Source organism: Hyaena hyaena, unplaced genomic scaffold, assembly GCF_003009895.1.
Source record: "Hyaena hyaena isolate Hyena2069 unplaced genomic scaffold, ASM300989v1 scaffold_633, whole genome shotgun sequence".
NCBI lineage: Eukaryota > Metazoa > Chordata > Mammalia > Carnivora > Hyaenidae > Hyaena > Hyaena hyaena.
In genome coordinates this window covers 132,869-160,142 of record NW_024081266.1, presented here as the reverse complement: position 1 = coordinate 160,142, position 27,274 = coordinate 132,869, and the positions used below count along the sequence as shown (strand labels likewise).

At 34.9% G+C, this 27,274-nt stretch overlaps 1 protein-coding gene across 2 annotated transcripts in view; it reads left to right on the top strand.

The window, feature by feature from the left end:
* The window catches only part of LOC120219600 (pleckstrin homology domain interacting protein), a 130,038-nt gene that overhangs the window by 28,269 nt on the left and 74,495 nt on the right, over positions 1-27,274 (top strand). For both annotated transcript variants that reach the window (XM_039216423.1, XM_039216422.1), the window contains exons 7-9: positions 6,882-7,042; positions 24,088-24,309; positions 24,581-24,681. In XM_039216423.1, coding sequence (XP_039072354.1) covers positions 6,882-7,042; positions 24,088-24,309; positions 24,581-24,681 — 484 coding nt within the window. The remainder of the gene's footprint in view (positions 1-6,881; positions 7,043-24,087; positions 24,310-24,580; positions 24,682-27,274) is intronic.

The window sequence follows — 27,274 nt, the reverse complement described above, 5'->3', positions numbered from 1 at the left end:
TCATCTAGCAATAAAGCAGTTTGGAATTTGTTTTCATGTGGTCTTGCTTACATGATTATTACCAGTTTTGTAGTTCACTCAAGTTTAGTTTTATATGTTTCCACACTCCTGTTTTATAGTTATGAATTACTAATTTTACATTTAGAAAGCCTTTATTAACACAGATCATGGAGGTTGAAATGAAACCTTGGTATTGATTGTCCGGAATTCAGAATTCTTTTCTACTTTAATTTAGGAATTGTTTATGTGGTTATTAATTATAAATTATAACTAGTTTGCATTTTATTAACAGATACTTTGGGAGCTTTCCAAGGTTGTTTATTTTTTTAAGTTTGTTTATTCTGAGAGAGAGAGAGAGGAAAAGAGAATCCCAAGCAGACATTATACTGTCAGCATGGATCCCAGCACGGTGCTCAATCCCATAAACTGCAAGACCACAATCTGAGTTGAAATCAGGAATTGGATGCTCAATCAGTTGAGCCACCCAGAAGCCCCCAAGTGTTTTTTTTTTTTTAACCAGAATCACAGAATAAAATTAGTCAAAATATAGTACAAAAATAAATTTCATAAAAATCAGTTAAAGTATTCTTATTAAGTACTATGAGGTTTTTTATCTGAGTACCCCTTCTCTATATAAGAAAAGAACCCAGATTATATTCAGATACCTGCTGAATTACATATTCTATCTTTCCTTTGCTTCGTCTACTTTTTCTCTTGTCATAAAATTTCTCTGGGTTTTGGAATATACAGCCACATGCTTCTCCTTGCATTCATTATGGCACCAGCAAACAATAGTTATACTAGTTTAGATTGTTAAGAGAAAACAGCTTTCCTTCACTGGAGTAGATATTGTATAGCATGTTATATTATTCTTTGTTAAAACAACAAAACCCAGAAAAACCAACCTCTGCAGTTTTGTTAATTCATAGTAATTAAAGAATTTTTTCCCAACCCATTTTTTTAAGCAATTTTACTTTTTCAAGAAGTTTTTATCATTTATTTTGAGAGAGAGAGAGAGAGAGGGAGGGAGAGGAAGAACCAGCACGAGCAGGGGAGGTGCAGAGAGAGAGAGAGAGAGAGAGAAAGAATCCCAAGCAGGCTCCATTCTGTCAGTGCAGACTTAATGCAGGTAGGGCTCGATCTTGCAAACTGAGATTATGAAGTGAGCCAAAATTAAGAGTTGGACACCTAATGGACTGAGGCACCCAGCAATTATTACTTTTGATCTTGGATAGTTTATTGCAGTCCTACCATTTTAAAAGTACTTAGCAGAAGGAGAAAAAAAAATCTAAACATTTTGGAGGGAAATGATAGTATTCTTGATTCAGTTCTTTCTTGTTTGCAGAATTTTTACCATGTATTTTTCCAGTGTCCTCAAAATCATAGCTACTAAGGTTATTGCAGATGCGCTTTCCTGGCCATTACCCAGTGTTTCCTTACAAAACTTGGTTCAGATAGTACATATTTGTATACAGATTTCCCATGAAGTTGGTTCAGATGGTCCAAATTTGCATAGTGAGGAAAACTATAAGGTAACTTTGATTATGTTAATCTTTTCTATTTTTAATTTTTTTTTAACATTTTATTTCTGAGAGAGAGACCGCGACCGCATGAGCAGGGGAGGGTCTGAGAGAGAAGGAGACAAAGATTCTGAAACAGGCTCCAGGCTCTGAGCTGGCTGTCAGCACAGAGCCTGACGCGGACCTCAAACCCACAAACTGTGAGATCATGACCTGAGCCAAAGTTGGACACTTAACCGACTGAGCCACCCAGGCACTCCAATGTTAATTTCTTCTTAAAAACATCTGTTTTGAAAACTTGATCCCAGGTATAGGAGGAAAGCATCCTGTTCCTAGATAGAAAAATGTCCGTTGTTTTATAAGTGGATGAAATTATCCTTCCATTTCCAACAAATTGATTTTTTTGAACTTACCAGTGATCCTCAAATTGAATAGTAATCAAGACTAAGACCTTTAAAAATGGATGCATAATGATGAATAACTAGATAAATACCAAAACATTATTAGTTACAAAATTAATTTTCTGGTACTGGCATGTAAATAGATATGTGGTCAGTGATCTGGCACAGAAATACATATGTAAGGGGCGCCTGGGTGGCTTAGTCAGTTAAGTGTCCGACTTTCGCTTAGGTCATGATCTCGCGGTCCGTGGGTTCGAGCCCCGCGTCGGGCTCTGTGTTGACTGCCGGCTCAGAGCCTGGAGCCGGTTTCAATCTGTGACTCCCTCTCTCTCTGACCCTCCCTTGCTCATGCTGTCTCTCTCTCTCCTAGAAATAAAACATTAAAAAAAAAATTAAAAAAAAAAAAAGAAATACATATGTAAGATAGTTTAATCACAATTTTTAATAGAGAAGGATTCATGAATGAAAAGTCTGGAACAAATGATTATTTGGAGGAGAAAAAATGTCTTTACAGACTCAAATACGTGAAAATTTCAGGTAAATTGAGTTAAGTGAGAAATTTAAACCACGGAGAAGTAAAAGAAAATATAAGTAGATGTTTATTGTGTTATTGGCTAGTTTGGAGGACTCTTCATATTAAATCAGTAGAAGAAATTATTTTAAAAAGGAAAATATACTGATAAAATTGATTGTGAAATTGTGAGATGTTAAAGAACAACATAACATGAAAGTCAAGTATATTGTGGAAAATGTTTCTAGGAATATAACTGGAGAAATTGAAAATGAGATAAAATCACTTGCTTAAAGCTCCCACAGTATGAAGTTTGAACGCGAATCTGTCGAACTTAAAGGCTAATCTTACTTCATTAAGGAATATAGCATAGGGGCGCCTGGGTGGCTCAGTCGGTTAAATGTCCAACTTCAGCTCAGGTCATGATCTCACAGTTCGTGGGTTTGAGCCCCGCGTCAGGCTCTGTGCTGACAGCTAGCTAAGAGCCTGGAGCCCGTCTTCGGATTCTGTATCTCCCTCTCTCTCTGACCCTCCCCTGATCACGTTGTCTCTCTCTCTCTCTCTCTCTCTCTCTCAAAAATTAAAAAAAAAATAAATTTTAAAAAAGTTAAAAAAAAAAGGGAATATAGCATAGCTGTTAAAATACTGTGGGGATAACAAAAAATGAGGGGAATCTTTGCACAATTTTAAAAGTGACTGCATTAGATGTTAGAACTATGGATTTTTCTTCTTTCACTTATGTTCTTATTTTCTGCACTGAGTACACATAGTATTTGGATTAGAGAAATGAGTCAGTTCTTGAAAAATACCTATGTATAAACTGGGGAAAAGTGACCTGTGGGGAGATTTGATTTATCATCCTTATACTTATAGAAGTAATGAACATGAGCCCACAGGTTAGATAATGTATGTATTTATATCTAACATTAAAAATTTGTGGGCCTTTTGTTTATCTCTAATAGTTCTGTAGGCTTGTGCACATAGACTTTGTTTCAAAGACTGTTCTGAATGAATTGGCACAGGTGGTGGTTTTCACCAGTTTGTTTATTTTCTCTTTTTCAAACTTTAAGAGACTGATATTTCAAATGTTTAACAGTGATTTCTGGAATGTTTATTTACTGGTCTATTTACTTAGACTTTTGAGTAATATATGTTTACTTTTCTCTTTCCCTCCAAATTAAATCCATTTTGCAGAGCAGATGAAATGAAGAACTATTTAGACATATTTTGGGTATATAATCAGTTTGACAAAGAAATCCTCCATTTTTGTTTTATTCCTTAAACCTAATTGTCTTATTAAATATGTAATTTATTCATTGAATTTACCAAATATATCCTTATCATCTACTAAGTGCCAGCCATCATTGTCAGCTTTTAGGTAATACAAGAACAAAAAAGACAAAAATCTGTCACATATAGAGCTTATTATTTATAAGCTGTAGTTTGGGAAGGCAAGAAGTAAACAGTGAACATAATGAGAAATAAATGTATGCCATCAGCTGATAAGTGATGGAAAAAGAATAAATATAGAACTACATAAAGGAGGACCAGGAGTTGTGGGTGGTGTTAGGGAATGAATTGCAATTTTCAATGGACTGATCAGGTTAGGCTTCATTGAGAAGTGACAGAAATCTGAGAAAAGACTTGGTTGGAGAAGGTCAGGGAGTTAGCTGTATGTGAGGAGAGTATTCTAGCCAAAGGAACAGCCAGTGCAGAAACCCTACATTAAGGGCATGCCTCCTGTGTTGGGAGAATGGGGGAGAATGGAGTGTCTGGAGTAGACCAGTTAAGGGTTTCGAGTAGCAAGTGAAGTCAGAGAGGTAATGAGAGACAAGATCATGCATGGCCTTGATAGGCTTGATGTTTAGGAATTTGATGTTTGTTCTGAATGAAATGAGCATTGTTGCAGTTTTGAACTGGAGTAGTATTATAAGGTGACCAGTTAGGGTGCTTTTGAAATTCACTACTGTCTTATTAGAAGAGGTGACATTTTAATTGGCCTTAAAGGGTAAGAAAGAATTTGCCAAGTAAAGGAAGGTAGAAATTTGCTTTGGCAGGTTTAATTTATTTCCCATCACCATACTTAGGAAAATAAATGTACTTTCAAACCAAGTCTTAAATGTTACCTGATTTATAATAATGTCATATAAGGAACTTACTCCTTTGTGACCCGTTATATCTGTTTAACCATGCTCATTTTAAAAACTGATGTTCTAGTTTCATAAAATTTAAGGAGTTTCTATAATCCAACAGACATTTCCTTTTTACTCAGAAATCCAATTAGTCTATTAACAGTTTCTTTAGAAAGTGAATAATTGCCATTTGCCTTTCTGTCATAAAACTATAGATTACATTGACCATCTTGTGTATGTTATTAACTAAGATTAATTTATATACTTTTTTATTTAAAGGCTCTATACTCAGTTGTGAGAAATATGAAAAAGAGAATTTCTTTCCTTAGGGTACTTAAGATCAGATAAGGAAGGTAGACATTATGCAAATGATAGAGTAAAAGAAAATGTTGAATTCATTGAATGGGAGTCCTAGAACATCTTACTTTTGTAAAAATTTTCTACAATATCGATAGTTAATTGATAGCCAAGCATAACAAAAGGTAATGTAAAATATAGTTTAAACTGTAAGTATATTTTACTTGAATATATCGTTTCTGATAAGTTTTACTCTAAAAGTTAGCTATAAAGTAGCTTTTTGAAAGGGATATTATTTTTTTCAGTTGCCTCCTACAATGAAAATAAAGGTTTAATCTCAGTTTAGAAAGATTCAGTAAAAATAAGTTTAAGAGAGCAATAACATTTTCTCTTTCTCTTTACTTAGGGCAAGGATTTTTTGCTTAGAAAATACTTTATTATAATTTTTAAATGGTCTTTATAACAAATTTATTTTTAAAAACTTTGACATACACATATGCTTGATCATTATTAAAATAATAGTTATGATATTGTAATTATCTCCAATAATCCTACTTTTATATCTGAACAGTGTTAAATATCTTAATAAAATCTGTCATTTTGAAAATTTTGTAAATTTTGGTTGGAGGGAATTAAACTACATCTTGGTAACACTGTCAACATTTGTGCTTTTGTCTTCACTTATTTTCTTATAGAATAGATAGATGAGTTTGGGATGTCAGTGATCCTTAGTGTTTGCTTAAGATTATTTGAATTCTCCTTTGTCAGAACAGTTGATGTATGGATTTTGCTGTAAATCAGTTTGGAACAAAGCACTAGAGAATGTCTTTTACCAGGCTATTTCTGTGCATAAGGAAAAATGTATCAGGTTTATTAGAAAATTAATGAATCACTGTTATGTATATGCTAATTCACAGCTGTCAAAGCTTATCCCAGATATCCCAGATGTTAAAACAGATAGTAGAATAGAGCTTATGTAAAAGGTTTGCTCTTAGAATATAAAATAATTGATGCAGTAAAAGAATATGTAAATATGTAATTATTCCTTGAAATATAATACAAAGCATTTTCCTACATTTCTCTTGTTCAAGAGTCCCCAAGATTTATTTTTGCTTTTAAATGGAGTGTGAGTCATTTACTGTACGTGAATAAAATAATAATTGATTTTTTTTAATGATATACTAATATACTTTTATTTCATCAACTTTAGGACATAATTGCTGGGCTCTGAATCTAGGTTAAATAGTATTTATATGTATATTTAAATTTTCTTTGGGACCAAACTCAAGTGAGAAAGCTGCAGTGCTTAACTATCCAAAGTAGATGGCAGTCATAGAAAAAAAGCCATACATTAAAGTAATTTGAAGTGTATTAAAAGGAATCTGTTGATGAATAATGTCCCTATAGATCACTTAGAATATATTTTATTGTGCACCTTCTTTGTCCATAATTACCAGAATAGAAAATACATACAGTAGTGATTTAGGTAGAAGAGAACATTTTGGGCTGGAGTCAGCACATCAGGCTCTGGGCAGAAGATAAATTTCAGACATACCATGAAAGATGGTTAAAATGGATGAGTTGAAAAAATAGAGCTAATAGGTTCTAGAGAAGAAATCATTATGCAGGTATTTGGCAGGATCCCCAGTTTAATTATTTTTTAAAATAATGCAATAAATTATTCCTCACTCTTCATTTGTGCAAAGTTTGAGTACTAGCCAGAAAATAAGTCTAAATATTAAATCCTAGCTTCATGTCTTTCTTATTTTGTGAGTTCAGACAGTCATAAACTGACTGTGCTTGTTTGTAAAATATGAGGACAATAGTCCTCATATTTCACTTCTGGTGAAATATGTGTTTATTGACTGTCTTGGGGACTTTTACCTAGGAACCATATGCACTAGAAAGCATCTTTTGTTTTTACCAACATATGAGAAGTTGGAGTATGTAAATTCTTAAAAGATGGTAATTGAGAAAATTAATTTCTGAGTTACACTTCTATTTCCCCCTTTTTTGGTAGCGGATACTTTGTTTTCACGGAAGCTGAATGGGAAATACAGACTTGAGCGACTTGTTCCAACGGCAGTCTATCAGCATATGAAAATGCATAAACGAATTCTTGGACACTTGTCATCTGTATACTGTGTAACTTTTGATAGGACTGGCAGACGGATATTTACTGTAAGTAATTTTTGAAGTATTATCTTAATTCATATATGTCATTGAAGAAACACTGCTTATAGTTGAACTTGAACTAGAACTTTTATTTTTTTCTTTTAATGTAAAACTGGATATTCAGGTAACTTAGCTTACTGTAATAGATTTTACTTGAAGTTGAACTTGATCCAGGCTTGGAAAGTTCCTAAAGGACATGTTGTCATACAGGCACAGCTATATGATACAGATAGCTATATGATACATTATGGATAAATATAATTCTGGACATTATATCAAATACGCAGTTTGACGTTTTATAAAATGTCATATAATAATCTAAATTCTATACCAAGGGCATTTCTTTCTAAAGTGTGTTAAGCAAACTAGAGGAGACTATTAAATGTATCTTTTTATATTATTCTTAGCACTTCATTTTTTAGTATATCTGATTTTGTGATAAAAAGCTCTTTGGGTTTATTTGCTATAGTTTCTTTTAGCTTGTTAAGTGGAGAAAAGCAACTTTTCAGCTTTAACTGAGAAAATTTCTTTTGAAAATAGTTTTATTTTTAATTGCTTTAAGTGTTATATCCACTAAGGGTAGTAGTTACTACACTGTTCTTATAATTAAATACTACCCTGTGGGCTAAAGGTATGCATTCATTCCCAAAGTCCTTAATTTTCTTTGAAGTAAGAAAATGAGAAATGGAAGGTAAAATGGAAATTCCTATCTTTGCGTTTGGAGAGCAGCTGTGAATTTTACAGTTTGGGACAATTTCAGATTCTTCTTTTTTTAATGTTTGTTTATTTTTGAGAGAGCGAGAGAGCACAGCAGGGGGAGGGGCAGAGAGAGAGGGAGACACAGAATCCAAAGCAGTCTCCAGGCCCTGAGCTGTCAGCACAGAGCCCAGCATAGGGCTTGAACTCAAGGACCTTGAGATCATGACCTAAGCCAAAGTCAGACACTTAGCCAACTGAGCCACCCAGGCACCCCTAGATTCCTCTCTTAAGTAAATGTGCCTGTAAACTAAGACTTATTTATATCTGCTGCTTCTCTATCCCACCCATATACCCAGTCACCTGTAAAATGTTTGCTTAATTAGCAGGATGTGGGAAAGGATTTCCGTACATATCTTTTCCCTGCTTCTAATCTACTCAGGCATTTGCAGATCATTTCTTAGATTAGTATACTCTTTCACCTTCTTTTTCATCTTTCTCCACTGTTCCCTATGAAGAAATAATTCTAAATTTTCTGACAGGTCATTATTTTCAAAGTGGAGAACAGGTATCTATAAATTTGCAAAAAGTGCTTGATATACCTACAACAGTAATTTGTTTTCAGATGGTAATGTAAAATCACATTTAGCTTTTTCAGGTTCAGTATACTAAATATTTAAATTCAGTTCTCAAAGTAAATTTCACATTTGTAATGTTTAAAAGGATTCTTTCAAAAATAGTAATAAAGTGAAATAATGAGAAAGAAGCTTTACATTGTGTTTGTACTTCATTTTGGTAAGTATAAAGTTAATGCCATTGCACTGAGGTTACAAAAATATATAACTTGCTTAATTTTAATGTTAGTAAAATACCTTGGTAGGATTCTTTCTTTAAAAATGATAGGGTAGTAAGCATTTGTTAGTTGTAGTTTATGACATATTATGTGTATTTTAATTTGAATTAGATACATAATCTAGAATTTTTTTGTGGGAAAATGCAGTGAAATAACGTGCTGATGCTATCTCATGAGTTTGGTAGGATGGTAAGGAGTTTGGAAGAGCAGCTTTGGGTTTTTTTTTTTTTTTGGTTGTTTTTTTTTTTTCCCTAGGTTTTTCAGTTATAAATTTTTTTTCCATTTCTGTGACTAATTAATTAATTAATTAATTTTTTTTTACGAATTGTTTATTGTCAAGTTGGTTTCCATATAGCACCCAGTGCTCATCCCCACAAGTGCCCTCCTCCATGCCCATCTCCCCCCAACCCCACTCCCCCTTATACCCATCAGTTTTCAGTTTGTTCTCAGCATTCAAGAGTCTCTCATGGTTTGCCTCTCTCCCTCTCCCCCACTATTTCCCTTCTTCTTCTCCCCCTTGTTCTCCGTCAAGTTCCTCCTCATCCTCCTATACTTGCAAACATACGGTATTTGTCCTTCTCAGCCTGACTTATTTCGCTCAGCATAACACCCTCAAGGTCCATCCATGTTGCTACACGTGGCCAGATTTCATTCTTTCTCATGGCCATGTAGTATTCCATTGTATAGATAAACCACAAAGATGTGGATCTTGATCCATTCATCCGTTCATGGACACTTAGGTTCTTTCCATGATTTGGCTATTGTTGAGAGTGCTGCTATGAATATTGGGGTCCATTTGCTCCTATGCATCAGCACTCCTATATCCCTCGGGTAAATTCCTAGGAGTGCAATTGCTGGGTCATAGGGGAGTCTGTTAATTTTTTGAGGAACCTCCACACGGTTTTCCAGAGGGGCTGTACCAGTTTACATTCCCACCAACAGTGTAGGAGGGTGCCCGTTTCTCCACAACCTCGCCATCATCTAGAGTCCTCTGATTTGCTCATTTTAGCCACTCTAACTGGCGTGAGGTGGTATCTCAGTGTGGTTTTGATATGTATTTCCCTGATGAGGGAATGCTGAGCATTGTTTCATGTGTCTGTTCGCCATCTGGATGTCCTCTTTGGAGAAGTGTCTGTTCATATCTTCTGCCCATTTCTTCACTGGATTGTTCGTTTTTTGGGTGTGGAGTTTGGTGAGTTCCTTATAGATTTTGGATATTAACCCTTTATCTGATATGTCATTTGCAACTATCTTTTCCCATTCCGTCGGTTGCCTATTAGTTTTGTCGGTTGTTTCCTTTGCTGTGCAGAAGCTTTTAATCTTGATGAGGTCCCAATAGTTTATTTTTGCTGGAAGAGCAGCTCTTGAACTAAGGGGTAACACTACTCCTGTGGGTCAAATCCAGCCTTCTACCAGTTTTTGTAAATAAAATTTTATTCCAACACAGGCATGCTTAGTTGTTTACACGTTGCCTCTGATTGCTTTTTCACTACCAAATGGCAGAATTGAGTAGTTACGACAGACTGGCACTTTTGCATATTTATGGTTGCAAACCCTAAGATAATTAGTGGCCCCATATGGAAAAAAATCTGCATGTAGTCCCTGTTCTAGATTTAAGGAGAAGGAATGATATGTGAAGAAGTTGTTTTTTGGGGCTTCTGAGTGGCTAAGTCAGTTATGCTTCTGACTTCGGCTCAGGTCATGTTCTCATAGTTGGTGAATTCAGACTCTGCGTCGGGCACTGTCCTGACAGCTTAGAGCCTGGACCCTGCTTCGGATTCTCTGTCTCCCTCTTTCTCTGCCCTTCCCCGCTTGCGCTCTGTCTCTCTCTCTCTCTCTCTCACTCAAAAATAAGTAAACATTTTTTAAAAAGCTGTTTTTTGATTATTTTTCTTTAGTTGAAGACACATGCTTAAACGGAAGGAAATAATCTCTATATTATTTTATATGGTTTTGTCAGAGCCTAAAATTGTTGATGTTTTATGTATGTGATATAATTTGCTCATTGGGCCAAACTCAGAGTATTGTCATTTTGTACTGGTGACTTGGAGTTGGAGTTATAGAGTCCAAAATGTTACCCTGTGATAAGAAATAAAAAGATATGAGAATACGTTTACTTAAAATTTCCTTATATTTTTATGATTATCACCTCAAGTGGCAATATGGTACATAAGTGTTCACTGTTCATATTAACTTCATAAAGTAGAATGGCTACTGAGTGTTCCCTCATTCCACTGGAAACACACTAGCCACTGACTGACATTTGAAAATCAGTCTTGAAAACTGATGGGATAAACCTTTAGGATAGTAGATCATGATTGACCAATGAGAGATTCCTGTGAGAGAGCACACTCATGTTATTTATTGGAATAACAGTTCAGTAATAGATCAACTCAGGTTTTTTCTTTTTGTGTATTTGGTATCTAAGAGATTACATATGTATTCCTAAAGTTCTTGTGTAGATGTATTTGAAAGTTTTTGTCCAAGGGACTAATTTTCTTGAGTCCCTTCTGAGTAGACTTAGCTAGAGACAAAATAGATAGCACTGTGTTTGTTTAAGAGCATCAACTTTGGCATAAGGGGGTGTTTTGTTTACCTCACACTTTACCAGTTCCTAGCAGTGTAATTTGGACATATTACCTCACCACTTTAATCTCTAGTTTTCTCATCTCTAAAAAAAAGGAGGGAGGGGAATAGATAATACCAACCCCATAAGATTTTTATATGATTACATGAAATAATGCATGTCATCTGTGTGGAACAAGATCTACAGTAAGCAGTCATTAAGTTTTACCTGCTGCTGTTGATTTTATAGATAGATTTAAATAAATTTTATCCATTTCATTTTCTTACTAAAATCTTATTTGTAAATACTATACAATATCCAAAATGAAATCCCTGTAATTGATAAGAAAAATTCTGTAATAGGACAATTTACAAATATTTTGTACTGGAATATTGTAATGGATATTTCCCAGTAGAACAGTGGTAAGAACACAGGGAGGGAGACAGCATACTACAAAGTCAGACTTGCTTCCTAATTCTTAGTTTTTAAATTGTTTTACTTGGTTTTAGAATCATTTCCTCAAATAATATTTACCAAAGAAAAGCAGAGTAATGAATTTTCTCAGGAGTAAACTATTCACTCATAATATACAAAGTATGTTGAGAACCATATAAAAATATTCTCTCCCTCCCTTTCATTGAAGGAAAGTTTCTCTCTCTCTTCAAATCAAGGCAGAAGAGCATAAAATATTTCCATAAATTCTGTAAGTTACAGCCAGATACTCTTCTAGACACGTAGGATCTAGAAATGAAAGAGGATCTGGCCCTGGAAAATTCATTAATAGTCAACAGACAATATTGATACAATTGATAAGAAAACTTGAAAGAGGGGCTATTCTATAAGATACTGAAGTGTCATAGGAAGATAGGTATCTAATGCAGTGTGTTGTAGAAGATGCTAAGGGAAACATTAGGCGTTAACACTACTCAGCTGAGTTTAGCTGGATATTGCAGACTTAGGGAAAGGCATTTATAAACCTTAGAAGAATGTAACATGCATTTGTGTATTATTAGATATGGCAAAGAATAAATATAGATAATCATTTAAGCAAGAGCTAGAGATATTGGTGGAGGACAAAGTCATCAAGCCTTTTGATGATGTATGAAGGGGAGTGGGTTTCTTTCCTGAAGGCAATGGAGAGAAAATGACAGATTTAGACAGAAGAGGGTGTATAATTTCTCTTTAACAATTTCTTGGGAATTGTAAGGATGATGGAAGAAATGGAATCTGTATATAGAGAGATTGGTGAAAAGGTACTGGCATTGATCCATGAAAGAAATCATCAGGCTTGAATAGAGTCACAGTGGAAGTAGGGATGGAATTAACAGATAAAAATATAATCTGTAGGATTCAAGAGCTTCATTTGAATGTAGGGAAGAATTGAGTGAGAAGAGTATGGGATTGCATGATTTTAACTTATGTGACTGGTTAGAAAAGTCGTCTTATTTTTTGTGGTAGGGATTTAAGTGGAGAAGTTTGTGAAGGTGGACATGTTGAATTTGAGATACTTATGCATATAGCCAAATAGAAATGTTCAAGAGACATTGGGAGCTCAGGAAAAAAGATTTAAAGGCCAGAAGATTCACCTTGGGAATCATTGAATATGGAAATTGATTATATTACCTCATGTGTGTAACCTAAAGCTGAAACTTTAACTTCTAAAACAGGTGAAGGAAAAGGAGAGGAGTCAATAATTCAGACTGAGAGCTGCTTAAGAGGCCAGAGAAAATGAAAAGAAGTGGTGTCTTAAAAGCCAAAGGATTTGTATTTTATGAAAGATGGAAACCTCAAGTAAATTAGAACTGAAAGGCATTTTTTGGTTGTCAAGGCCGTTAATGTCCTCAACAAAAAACAGTTTTATTTTAGTATTAGGATTAGAAGGAAGATTGCAGTGCACTGAGGAGGGATTGGAAATTGAAGGATGGAAGAGATTTAATGCAGACTACTCTTTCAAAATGCTTGACCATTAAAAAAAAAAAAGTCTGTTTTCTGAATGTGGAGTACGATCACTGAACTGCTTACTTCTATTGTATTTTTCTATTATGTTGCTATTTGTTTAGATGTCTCTCTTTTAAATTGTGAACTTAATACAAAGGCTTTTTTTTCTTGAACCTTTTTAGATCTGTAATGCCTCAGAGTATCTAGTGCATACATTAGGATAGAACAAATGATGAATGAATCAACCAGTCAATTAGAGATATAAAAATGAATACTGTTTTTTCATACAAAAAACTTAGAATCTGTTAAGGGAGATATAGACAGATGTCTGTAAGATAGAGTCCTTTCTTGTATGCTTCTTTTACACTGGTCTTTTTCTGTACTTAGTACTTGCAAAGCCTGTTTTTGGCTTAGAGCCTTTGTAGTAGCTATTCCCTTTGCATTGAATTGTCTTTCCCAAAATATTCCCATGGCTGACTCCTGTATTAGTACAGCAACCACTTTTTTACAGACTTTTCCCTATCTTTCCTACTGTACTTCACCATGGTCTATTCCATTTAGACACTTTACTGTATTATTCTTAAAATCTGTATCACTGTCTGAAATTCTTATTTTTAAAATCTGGGTTTTATGAGAGACCACACTGGGGCAAGTGAGAGCCAGACAGGCATTGGATGACTATGCCTTGCTGAGGAAAATAATTAAACATGGACAGAGGGCATTCTTAGAAGCCAAGAGGCAGATGTCATCATGTGCATTCTTTATGCAAACTATGGGAGGAGCACAAGAAGAAGCACCCAGCTTCTCAGAGTTTCTAAGAAGTGCTCAGAGAGATGAAGACTGTCTGCTAAACAGAAAAATTAAAAGATATGACACAGATGGACAAAGCCCATTATGAAAGAGAAATGAAAACTTAATATCCCTCCTAAAGGAGAAACAAAGTTCAAGGATCTCAGTACACCCCAGAGGCCTCCTTTGGCCTTTTTCTTGTTTTGTTCTGAGTATCGCCCAAAAATCAAAGGAGAACATCCCAGCCTATCCATTGGTGATGTTGCAGAAAAACTGAAGAGAGGTGGAATAACATTGCTGCAGATGACAAGGAACCTCATGAAAAGAAGGCTGTTAAGCTGAAGGAAAAATATAAAGAGGATATTGCTGCAGAGTGAGTTAAAGAAAAGCCTGATGCAGGGGGAAAAAAATCAAGGCTGAGAAAAGCAGAGAAGAGGAGGAGGATGAAAAGAATGAGGAGTAGGGCAGGTTTTTTTCCCCTGATCTATAAAACATTTAATGCCCCCTGTATACAACTCCTTTTAAAGAAAAAAACTCAAATGTAAGGCTGCATAAAAATGTGTTTCTAAACTGTAGGTTGTTGTATTTTATATAGTTAACACAATACCAAATGTGTCTTTAGCCCTTTCCTGGTGGTATTTTCACCTAACCTTGCCTGATACAGTATAAAGGTTGTAAATTGATGTAGAAATTTCAAGCAGGTTTGGGCCACCTGGGTGGCTCAGTTAAGTATCTGATTCTTGGTTTTGACTCAGGTCATGATCTCATGTTTCAAGTTCAAGCCCTGCACTGGGCTCTGCGCTGATAATATGGAGGCTGCTTGGGATTCTCGCTCTCTCTCTCCCCCTCTCCCCCCCTTCCCCTCTCCCCCTCTCCCCCCCCCTCACTCTCTACCCCACCCCGCCCCCACTCATGCTCTTACTCTCTCAAAATAAACTTTTTAAAAATTTAAAGTAGGTTCTTGTTGGTACACAGCAGAAACTAGTTATGCATAGGAACAGTAGCTTTTTTTCATCTTCAGTGGTCTCTGGTACAGCTTATAGGAAATAATTGTTTTGTTAATGGAATACCACTCTAATTGCAAAAAAAAAAAAAGCTGTTTGTTGACATTGTGAATAATTGTTTTGTTAATGGACTACCACTCTAATTGCAAAAAAAAAAAATTACAGCTGTTTTGTTGACATTGTGATGCTTCTAAGTAAATATAATCTTTTAATTAAAAAAAGGAAAGTAGAATTGGGGTTCTGTTGTATTTTCTTAGTAAGCTCCATTAGAGTAGTCAGGACCTTGACTATCTTATTAATATTGACTAAAATAGGAACCCATGAGTCTATACTGATGTAACTAAATAAATGAATAAATGAGAAAGGAAGAAAAACTCTTATTTATGGACAAATGTCAACTGATAATTGTAGAAAGAATGATGATTTGGCAACTATCAAAATGGTAGTTGATTCATTTGTGTGTAATCAGTGGAAGCTAGCTAAGACTAGTAGAGGATCTTGGTTTGAAGATCTTGGCCTAATCTTGCAATATGTTCCCACAACATACTAATTAAAAGGGGGAAATCGCAACTTTACAGGGGAGAAACCTTGAAAACACATGATAAAATTAACTTCACTGGTGCGAGATGAAATGACATGATGTGTTCTCTCATGTGGTACACTGAAAAATCCAGCATTTTGTTTGTGGGATTCCCATCAAGACAGTATTACCTAGGTTTGGTCGTGAAGAAACATTAAGTAGCCTGAGGCTTGGGGTCATCCTACAGAACTTAAAGGTCTGTATTCTTTATAAATTTCTGAGGACACAAAACAGAGAAAGCCTGAGGAAATATTCTACATTACAGGAAATTGCAGAGACAATATAACTAAAATGGAACGTGTGTTGCTATATGGGATCCTGGAACAAAAAGGAAAAGGAAACATTTTCATAGTAGTTAACAAATTTGAATGGGGTCTGTGGATTGGATGGCAGTTAAATAAATATGGATTTACCAGCTTATATAGATGAGTATCCCTGTTTTGGAGAAATATAGACTGGGATATTTAGAAGTGATGGAACATCAAGTCTGCTGCCTGCTCTTAAATGGTGCAGAAAAAAACTAATGGTAATGGGTGTGTGGATTGATCGGGGTTATGGAGATATGGAAGACATTGGTACTGTTCTTGAAACTCCATAAGCTTGAAATTAAAAATTATTATTTTAAAAGTGCATTAGAAGTATAGTGAGTATTCAGTAAGTTTGGCAGTAATGGAAAGGAAATCAAGAGCATAGTAATTTATAGAAGATAAATTTGTGAAAAACCGTTGGTCAAGGGAATAGAAGTAGAACAGTAGACTTTTGATATACAAAGGTCTTTAAGGGGGATAGATAGAATAAATAGATGAAGATGGGATGTATAAAGAGCACTTTATTTTGGTCTATTTCAAAAGATAGTTTATTAGGTTCACAATGAACCTAGTCATTGTGAAATATTTTATGTTAGAAAATAGAACTGGATACTCTAGGTGCGTGATAAAGCCGCGTAATGGGAAAAGAGTGACAAATAGGGACCAGTTAGCTTTAGCCTCCCAAATAAATAGAGGGTTCATAATATTTGCAATGTTGCAGATTTAGTATGTATATCTTCTTTTTCCATAATAGTACTTAGTATCCTGGGAGCAGTATCCAAAGAAGTGATACTTACATTGATACAGGTTAGTCATTGGTGGTTTATGTGGATAAGAGAGTGAGAAAATTGGACATGTGTTGAAATGATTGACACTGAAGTTTGGGATAATTTGTAAGGGAAATGAAACAGGTCTGATAGATTGGTAAGAGAAAATCAATGGCATCTTTTTGAAAAAACATTGAACTACGTTTAAATTGCAAGCAAATTTTAAATTACAAGCTGCCTGAAGAACAAGCTACTTTTTAGCTTGAATAAGAAAATGACACTATAGTATACATGACAATATATGTGATGTTTTTAACATTTAATTCTGTTTGTTCTAAAGACATCAAGAGTGAAATCTGATTCAAATCTGTGTAGTAGTAGCAAGAAAAATTAGGATTCTCTTGATTTCTGCCAAGGAATGCTAGATTTTCCAAGATATTAAAGGTTTAAATATCACATAATTCTCTTTTTTTTTTGTTTCAAAGTAGTAGTCTTTGGTTGGTCTGCACAGTTGATGCTCCTCTTAGCAGGGAAAAGTTTATTAGATCTTCTTGTTCCTTTTAAGATCATCTATGTATATGTAACCTGCTGTAAAGTTTCCAAATGTATGTGGTTTTCTGCTTGCAGAAGTCAGCCGTTCTTTGGCACTTATTCTTCCATCCTGTATTTTCTTTATCACTGACTAGTTCACATAATTGTCATCTTTTTTTTTTTTTTTAATTTCTAGGAGAGAGAGAGAGAGAGACAGCGTGAGCAGGGGAGGGTCAGAGAGAGAGGGAGTCACAGACCGAAAGAGGTTCCAGGCTCTGAGCTGGCAGTCAGCACAGAGCCCAACGCTGGGCTCGAACCCACGAACCGCGAGATCGTGACCTAAGCGAAAGTCGGACGCTTAACCGACTAAGCCACCCAGGCGCCCCCATAATTGTCATTTCTAATCTTCTAGCTTTTAGTTTAAGTAAATATATTAATACAAATCCAATTAAGCCTTTCAAACTTGCCTTCCAGAAATTTAAATTTTGGGAGGACAGACTTTAGATTCTGCTTTAGTTTCTGCATAGAATTTAAGTGATTCAGGGGCGCCTGGGTGGCTTAGTCGGTTAAGCGTCCGACTTTCACTTAGGTCACGATCTCGCGTTTCGTGGGTTCGAGCCCCGCGTCGGGCTCTGTGCTGACTGCCAGCTCAGAGCCTGGAGCCTGTTTCAGTCTGTGACTCCCTCTCTCTCTGACCCTCCCCCGCACGCTGTCTCTCTCTCTCTCTCCTAGAAATAAATAAAACATTAAAAAAAAAAAAAAAGAATTTAAGTGATTCAAAGCCTTGTTACTGAAGTTGTTTCATAAAATTTTCATAACATTAGGTAGGACTTTCTTTTCTAGATTTTAAGGAGAATTTTGATACCCGAGGCCATGACAAAGTGAAAGCCATGCCACAGAGACCTGTGGAGTTTTTCTTTACCAGAATAGCAAAGTCGGATGTGTACCAGACATTGCCGAAGCTTCATTTATGGGGAATGTCAGTATTTGTTTTTGTTTATCTGAATTTTACCTCTCAAACTTTTTTTTCATGAAACTTTGAAGTTTCTAAGAGGCATTCCCAAAATGGAATTTGTTGTTGTTATAGAATAAAAAAAAAAATAGGAATTACCCACAGTGTAAGAGATACAGTTGCATACTGGAAGGAAAGATCTTTGCAGCTACTGTCTCCATAGTCTACTTAAAAGTTTAAGAAAAACAGAGAGAGAGAGAGAAAGAAACATGATTCCTAAGTGAAGCCTGATTCAGTTTTCTTCCTCTATCCTAAGGTACAGAACATATTGATTATTTTAAAGGCACACGGTTTTATTGTGAGTATGGCTTCTTTGGGTGTGGCAGTGGAATATACAAATTAATTGGGTTCTTCAAGCTAAATCCTGTGTTCAGGCAAATCTAAGTGTTATTTAAGTTCCACTCTTTCTTCCCAGGCCTTTTCAAGAGACAGAGTGTGAGTAGGGTAGGGTCGGGTAGGGTCTTACCAGGCCTTTTCATAAATAATATCTACACTGCTATTTTTCAGAATAGAGATAAGGTAATTTTATTTTTATTATTATTAATTTTTGCTTCTTTGGCTTTGTTTTTGCTTTGGCAATGATATCTTTAAAAAAAATCACTGAAAATTTGGTGTCATATCTTACTTGAGGATTTAAATAAGGTGAAGCTACACATTCTTTTCATTGTAATTTTTTTCAGATATTTTTAATGCTATGTTTGACATAAGCAAATGATAACATTAATGAGTCCACTTTCACAATAACTTTGACAATTTTACATTATTGAAGAATGAAACTAGTGATTGGGGCGCCTGGGTGGCGTAGTCGGTTAAGCGTCCGACTTTCGCTTGGGTCATGATCTTGCAGTTCATGGGTTCGAGCCCCGCGTCGGGCTCTGTGCTGACTGCCAGCTCAGAGCCTGGAGCCTGTTTCAGTCTGTGACTCCCTCTCTCTCTCTGACCCTCCCCTGCTCACGCTGTCTCTCTCTCTCTCTCTCCTAGAAATAAATAAAAAATATTAAAAAAAAATGTTTAAAAAAAAAAGAAACTAGTGATAAACTGTGCTGTCTTATGTTTGCATGGCATTAAACACTAGCTTAATATTTAAATTTGATTTAAAAATGAATTCCTAAAAAAGCATTTTCTGTTTTGCAGCTAGCTCATAGATTTCTTAAAACTTATTGTGGCTAAAAATACTATGGTAACCAAGTCTTCTCTGCTTAAAATTCTTCAGTAGCTACCTCACTGGTTTACTCCTTAACAGGTGTTTAAAACCTATTATCTTCCTCAAATAAAACCTTTCCAGCTTAGTTTCTTGTTATTTCCACTTCTAACTTTGTACTCCCAGCTTTTCTCACTTTGCCAATCCCCTGTCCTAAGAGCAACATCTAGACGTTAATTGAAAAGAAATGACTACTCTGGGGGCGCCTGGGTAGTTCAGTTGGTTAGCTGTCCGTCTTCAGCTCAGGTCATGATCTCACAGTCTGTGAGTTTGAGCTCCGCATCAGGTTCTGTGCTGACAGCTCAGAGCTTAGACCTTACTTCGGATTCTGTGTCTGCCTCTCTCTCTGCTCCTCTCCCACACGTGCTCTGTCTCTCAAGAATGAATACATGTTAAAAAAATAATAATAATAAAAATAATGACTAGTCTGTTTTCCCCTAGGCATTGGAGCTTTGCTAAAAAATAAAACAAAACAAAACCTGTCAGTTGAAGTTTTTCTAAAATCATGCTATCTAATTTTAGCAGGACTTTCCACTTTTGCTTACAGATTTTTTCCTTTTTTCTTATTGCTCTTCCACTTTATTTCCAAGCATTATTCACTTTTTTTGGTTCCTTCTTTTGTTTCTCCCTTCTCCCATTTTAGGAAATTATCCTCAGATAATTGTTCATCTAATTTCTTTCCAGTTTACTTTAAATTTGCTATTTATACCATACCTCTTTCTTCTCCATACATCTTAGAAACCTATGTATTCTTCCTAGCCAAGGCCAACTACGATGACTGTGTTGTTCATCTTGTTCCTTTCACCATTACATAACATTGGTTTTATTTTAATATCCATAACACTTTTTTAACATTTTGATTTAAAGACTGTAATGTCCTACTCTTTGGTCTGTTGTTGACCCAACTAACATTTGAGGTAGGCTTAGGGAAGGAAAGTTCTTCTATACTAATTCTGCTCTACATTTTTTTTTTAAGAATAATTTAATCAGTTTTAATTTTTCTTTCCACTTTCAATTTAAACACCTGTATAGTGCTTTTAAAATGTTTTCCCAGGGGCACCTGGGTGGCTCAGTCAGTTAAGCGTTTGACTTTGGCTCAGGTCATGATCTCATGGTTTGTGGGTTTGAGCCCTGCATTGGGCTCTCTGCTGTCAGTACAGAGCCTGCTTTGGATCCTCTGTTATGCCCCCTCTCTTTGCTCCTCCCCCCTCTCAAAAATAATCATTAAAAATAAAAACATTTTCAGTCTATTTATGTGCATTTATGTTTCTGATGATAATTTTAAAAGAACTTAGGTGAATTTGTCAGATTGTCTTTAGTTTTACATTCCTATAAAAATAAATTAATGATCACAAGTAATGATTAATTAAATAGAAATTGTTTAAGGATGCTTTAGAGTTCTGTTTGAAATTCTGCCCGGAGTTTGGGGAATAGAGGGGAGGATGGGGACACCACACTATTGTATAGGTCATGGAAGAGGATAGTGAAGAGAGATTTCCCTAAAAGTCAAAAGATTTCTCTCCTGCAACTGAATGGAAGAAAAGACAGGGCAAATGGAATAATACATACTTGGGGAAAATGTGCATAATGTTGTTTTATTTTAGTACCTATCTATGTAGAACAAAATTATTAAAATATTAAATTGATATTATTAATAAAGTCAATATGAATATAATGGGACTTTCTTTTAATTGGTGAAAAGTCACTGAATGCTGATGTTAGATCACAGGTTGCTACTTTTTTCATTAAAAGCTGGCATTTTGGTCAAGAAGGTGTTTGGTTTTTGTTTTTCTCTATTTGTTAATGTGAAGATACATGAAACACTATAGTAGAATGTAAAGGAAACTCTTATTCAAATACATAAGAACAAAATGAATTCTGTCAGTATTATGAAGCATAATGAGATATCGTGATTTTACTTTTTCATATCTTCTGCCAGTATTAACATACTTAAAAGTAATTTTTTTTTTGTTGTGAACTTAGGTCAGAGCCAAATATTATCTCAATTTTTAGGAGATAAACAGTGAGTAAATTGACTTAATTTGTGAAATTAAAAGAGTTGAATAAATAAGTTTAAGAGTTGAATAAATGCTTTATTGCTGTTTTTTATTCAACAAATGCTTAGTACGGTTCCCGTTTGCCAAGTGGTATATAGACCAGCTTTCTGGAAGTCATAGTCTATCTACTACCATCCCTTTTTCACTTTTCACTGATAGCAGCGATATAATCTTCATTCCTTTAATTCTCCAAAGAGCTCTGTATCTATCTCTCTTGAGCTTTCTGTTCAATCATAATTTCAGTTTTATCACTCCTCTCTCCTGCTTGTAGCACTTTAACAACTTTCACCTGGCCTCCAATTTTCTATCCTAATTCACACTGATGCCAACAGGATCTTTGCTGATACTGACCTGTTTGATAATCTTCAGTGATCCCCATTAGAAAACATACTTCATAATATACTATAAAAGGTCCTTTGCAATTTTTCCCTAACTTCATCCTCATGCCTTTACCTCAAAAGTTAGCGTTCAGACTACTTGGAGTTCTCACATTTATATTTTCATGCCTTTGATCAAACTTTTCTCTCTTGTTGCCATATCGAATGTTTTTGTTCTTTTTAAAGGAGTAAGGATATTACCAAATAAGGGTGTTTGGGTGGCTCAATCGGTTAAGCATCCAACTCTTGATATCAGCTCAGATCATGATCTCTCCCCTCCTCTCCCTCCATTGCTCTCTAAATAAGTAAACTTTAAAAGAATATCTGAAGTAAAAGGAATAATACTGCTCAAACAGAAGCAGTGGTAATAGTCCATAGCTCTTACTGTGTGCCAGGTACTCCATCCTCATTTACTTATTTAGTTTTTGCAACAGCACTATGAGGTAGGTACAGAAAAGAAAACTTAGGCATAGAAAACCTGGGACTTACCCAGGGTTAAACATATAGAAAGTGGCCATGTCAGGTCATGAGCTGAGACGTTTGACCCTGGAGTCTGTGCTCAAAGCTACTACGTTACATTGCGTCTTCATGCAGAAGGCTCTGTCCAGGCATCACCATTGCTGGATTCTTTTCCAGATCCTGTTTCTTTACCTCTCAGGAAAAACACCTTGTTCCCTTGTTTGAATCTCTTCTGATCAACAGTATAGCACTTTAGACATGTTCTTGCATTTACACTCTTTTGCCTTGCTTATTAAGGACAGGAATGCTGTGTCTTTGTATCTCTGGCGTTTTTCACATACTTAATCTCCAGGCATATGTATAAATCAGTGGATGAATCACTGAATTTTAAAGTAGATGGAACCTTAGGAATCATCCAGTTTATACACCTTATTTTATAGATAAAGAGCCTGAGATAAGTGAATGGGATAAGAATACCAGATTTTAATGTAGCTAATTTACCAAAGTGAAGTTTTATCACTGGTCTTTAGTGGTTGGTTATCCACTTAATTTGCTTCAAAGCTCAGAAGAATAGGAGTTAATTGAAAGTATTCTAGGTAGTATTGGCAGACTCTGGTTTAGGATACAGCATTTAAAATGTTCTGTTAGGGCCCCTGGGTGGCTCATTTGGTTGAGTATTAGACTCTTGAATTCAGCTCAGGTCACGATCTCATAGTTGTGAGATCAGCACTGACAGTGCGGAACCTTTTTGGGATTCTCTGTCTCTCTCTTTCTTCCTTTTCCTCTTCTTTCCTCCCCCTGAAAACCCTGCTCATTCTCTCTCCCTCCTCATTCTCTCTCTCTCAGTAAACATTTACTTAAAAATGCTCTGTTAATACTATGTTTTTGGTCATTTATATATCATATCAGTATGAAGGTGATAATACATCTGTACATTCACTTCTGTGGATCTTCAAACTACTTTCTAAAGTCAGATATAAGGGGGTGTTGTTTTTGTTTTTAAGAATTAGATAGGATGGTTGTAACATGCCACCATTGAAACCTATTAAGTTTGAATTTGGGAAATGGATATATAAGGCTAATGACAATATTCTCTACTTTTTTGTATATTTAAAACTTTCAAATAATGAAAAATAGGAAATAGGGAGAGATTGGTAAAAAAACTATAAATATACAGCTATAAAATGAATTAAGAAACTTAGAAAAGAAAAAATAATAAAGCCTAAAAATTCTAATCTCTGTTTTTGATTGTGTGAGATTGCAATGTTTATTTGTAAACATAGGTGTTCCTGGAAGACGTCTCTCTTTTACAGTTTCTTTCTGAGCTTATGCTGGTATAGGAGAATAAATGTAATTTATGTATTTTTATTGACTTCATAGAGATAAAATGAAATTTTTTTGGTAACTAGCTTTGGTAATTTTATATGTAACGTATCTAGCTGAAGATCCCTGATGGGAAACTCATTTATGTATTATGTTTTTAGCTTCCTAGGAGAAAAAATCCCAGATAAGCTTACTTTCTTTTTATTTCTGTATAACATAATAAGATAGGATTGATCAGTATTGTGTGTTACATTTATTCTACTATTACAGTTTTGTTAAGAAGTTCAAATTCTTTCACAAGATTCCAGATAGAGGTTACCAGGGGTGGTGGGTAGGAGATCATAGGTAAACATTATTACTAACATCTTACTTCTCCTGGTAGATTGGCAGGCACAGGCATTGTTTATAAGTGAATAATTTAATAAAAATAACCTTTATAGAAGAAAATTCCTAAAACAAGTGTTTAACACTTTAGTACTTAAGAATATAAGTGTTGGGAAGTGAACATAACATACAATTTTTTTTATCTCTGTTTAGAATTTGAATTAAAAGTTATAGTTAATTCCATTAATACTCATTTTTGTTTTAAGGGTTCTGATGACTGTCTTGTGAAAATCTGGGCAACAGATGATGGAAGATTATTAGCTACTTTAAGAGGACATGCTGCTGAAATATCAGACATGGCTGTGAACTATGAGAATACCATGATAGCAGCTGGAAGTTGTGATAAAATGATCCGAGTCTGGTGTCTTCGAACATGTGCCCCTTTGGCTGTTCTTCAGGGCCACAGTGCATCTATAACGTCACTACAGGTAATTGTTTTAATCCCTATAAAATCCTTTAGATTATAATATAAATTTTAAGTCATTGTTATAATCCATTGTATAAAGCCAACTAAAATGAAGAAAGGAATATTTCTTTTTTCTTTATAAATATGTGGACTTCAAATACATGGTAGTGGTGACCTTCATCTGTTGTGGATGCTTTCTAACTCTGTTTATTAGCTGCTATTTATATGGTAAAAAATGGGTTATTTGGATTGTGTCACTCTTCTTATATATTTTTTCTTCAATTGTTTTTCAGTTCTCACCATTGTGCAGTGGCTCAAAGAGATATCTATCTTCTACAGGGGCAGATGGCACTATTTGTTTTTGGCTGTGGGATGCTGGAACCCTTAAAATAAAGTCAGTTGCTCTTTTATTTTCACAGAATAAATTAATTCAGTGGTTAAAATAGCAATAATATAAAGTAGTCAACAATAAGTATAAATTTATTCATTCTCCTTGAGTAAATAACAGAAATGCATTCACTGACCTCTTTGATTTTCATGTTTCTCACCCCCCCCCCTTTTTTTTTTCATGCTTCACAGAAAGTTTCTTATGTTAATGTGTTTGGGTTTTTTTTTTCTCTTCCTTAGCCTTAGCCATTGCCTTCAGAACATACCTGTTTCATTACCACTCCTTTTTGTATACGGCATACTTTCATCTCAGTTGCTGCTTCTGTGTTGAGAACATAATCTTAAGAATTCCTAAGGCTGTTCTTCAGAAGAATTGTAGTTTGTTTGTGTCACTGCATCTACAAACTTTAGATTTTATTGAAGATCTCAGGAAACGTAGGAAAACAGATTGATTAAATTTTTACTAAACTGTATCAAGGTAGATAAATGCATCCTCACCTCATCCCATAATAGCATTTTGCACTTGTGCTTTCTCTTGTTCTAATATCTTGGTTTAGTAAAACAAGTTGACGAGACAGTGTTCTCTTTTTATTAAGGACAATGAGGCAAAACAGTTTCTAAGAATTGCCATGGCCAGAACTTAGAACAACACTTCTCTGCTTTTTGGTCCTATGCTGTCTGTGCCTTTTCGCCTCTCAAGTGGGTATAGTAGGGAGAGGAAGTACTGCATTTTGCCCCAGAGACAGTCTATGAATGGGAAATTATATTCAGTGATTCTGCAGTGTCAAAATTGTCATCTCTGTGCTCTAATGGTAGAACGTTATTCAGATTAGAAGGTATATCTCAATAATTCTGTCTGACTTTTGTTTATAAATATCAACTCAAGTTGAGTAATTTGAGAATGTCTTTATAATTTTAAAACAGTAGCATTTTATAAGCTTCATGTTCATTAACATTCCTGGAGAGTGCTGCTTATGGGAAAGCATTAGGAGGCCATGGCAAGTAGAATAACATAATAAGATATACTTTACTTGAAAAAAAGGATTCTGATTAAAGACATGGTTCTTTGGAGAAAGCAAATTGATTTCAGTTTAGTTGCATTGTTAATATTTAGAATATTAAAGATTTTTTATAAACATTTAGATAAAAGTTTAAATACTGATGTGTATGGACAGTAGCAATAGGTAATTGTTTTCCTTTTGAATATTTTTTACCTTCTTATGGACCAGATTAGGATACCATTGTCTTTTCATGTTTTGTTTTTATAAAAGAGAAGAAAAATATGACTAACATTCTTCAATTAACATAGGAACAAAAATGTTTTCACAAAATTAAACTCAAGTTGTGCTTCTTGAGGATTACATTGCTAAGTACAATAATATTTATCTGGAATCTTGAGAAGTGAGTTATTCCACATAAATGATATTTTTATCAGAACCTTTGCAAAGATTCACACATTAACCAACTATCCTAACAACTTTTTTCACATAAATGTGTATTTTTAATGTAGATGTAAGTAGAGAAATGTATATAATTTTGTTTTTTCTTAACATTTTATCATAGGTATTTATAATAATTTTAATAGCTGCATTGTGTTCCACTGAGTTGTTATGCTATACTTTGCTTCATGATTTTCCTAGTTTTGGACATAACAGATTTTTTTCTAGTTATTAAAGGTAGTATTCTTTTCTATTCTTTTAATTGTCCCTTAAAAGCTTTTAACCTACAGTCAGACAAAAAGGAGTAATTTTTCTAATTATAGACTTGGGGACACCTAATTTCTTTTCCATATTTACTTATGGCTAAAACCTGCCAAAAACTTTGGCAGGATGTAGATTGTTACTGTCACGGTTTTAATTACTGATCAAAGGCAAAAATTGTATTGAGCTGTAATACGCTTGTGTAATCGGATGAGGAGGTGCCTTCAGCAACCCAATCTGCATTAATTGAGAAAATCAGTTCTTCTAGTAAATGAAACCTACTTTGGAAACCCAAGCCTCTTGGTAAATTTGCTTTTATGCAGAGTTTATGTATATGGTAACAACTCTTACTAATAAAGATGCTGCTTTTTAGATGAGAAATAGGAGTGGCTGGGTGACTTGGAAGCTGGCTGAGGTGATCTCTGAGTAGGAGAAAGGCTGTCCATGCATATTTAGATATAAATATATAAATTTAGGAGAATGGGAATCCTAAAATATATAGATGATAATAATGATTACAAATGTTTATTAAGCACTTAGTCTCCCAAGCTTGTACTAATAAGCACTTTACATTTGTCATCTCATTAATCTTTATGACAACCCTCTGAAGAAGGCACAATTAGTTTCTTTAGGACAGATAGGAGAGAAAATAGAGGCGATACGGGAAGTATACCGTCAACCACCTCTCAAGCACAGTGCCAAACTAAAAGCTGTTATTCATTGATAGACTATATTTATTTTATTATTATTTTTTTAATTGATGTTTAGGGAAGATTATCTTTTTTTTGTTTTTTTTTAATGTTTATTTACTTTTGAGAGCTCAAGTGGGGCAGGGACAGAGAGAAAGGGATAGAGGATCCAAAACAGGGTCTGTGCTGACAGCAGCAAGCCTGATGGTGG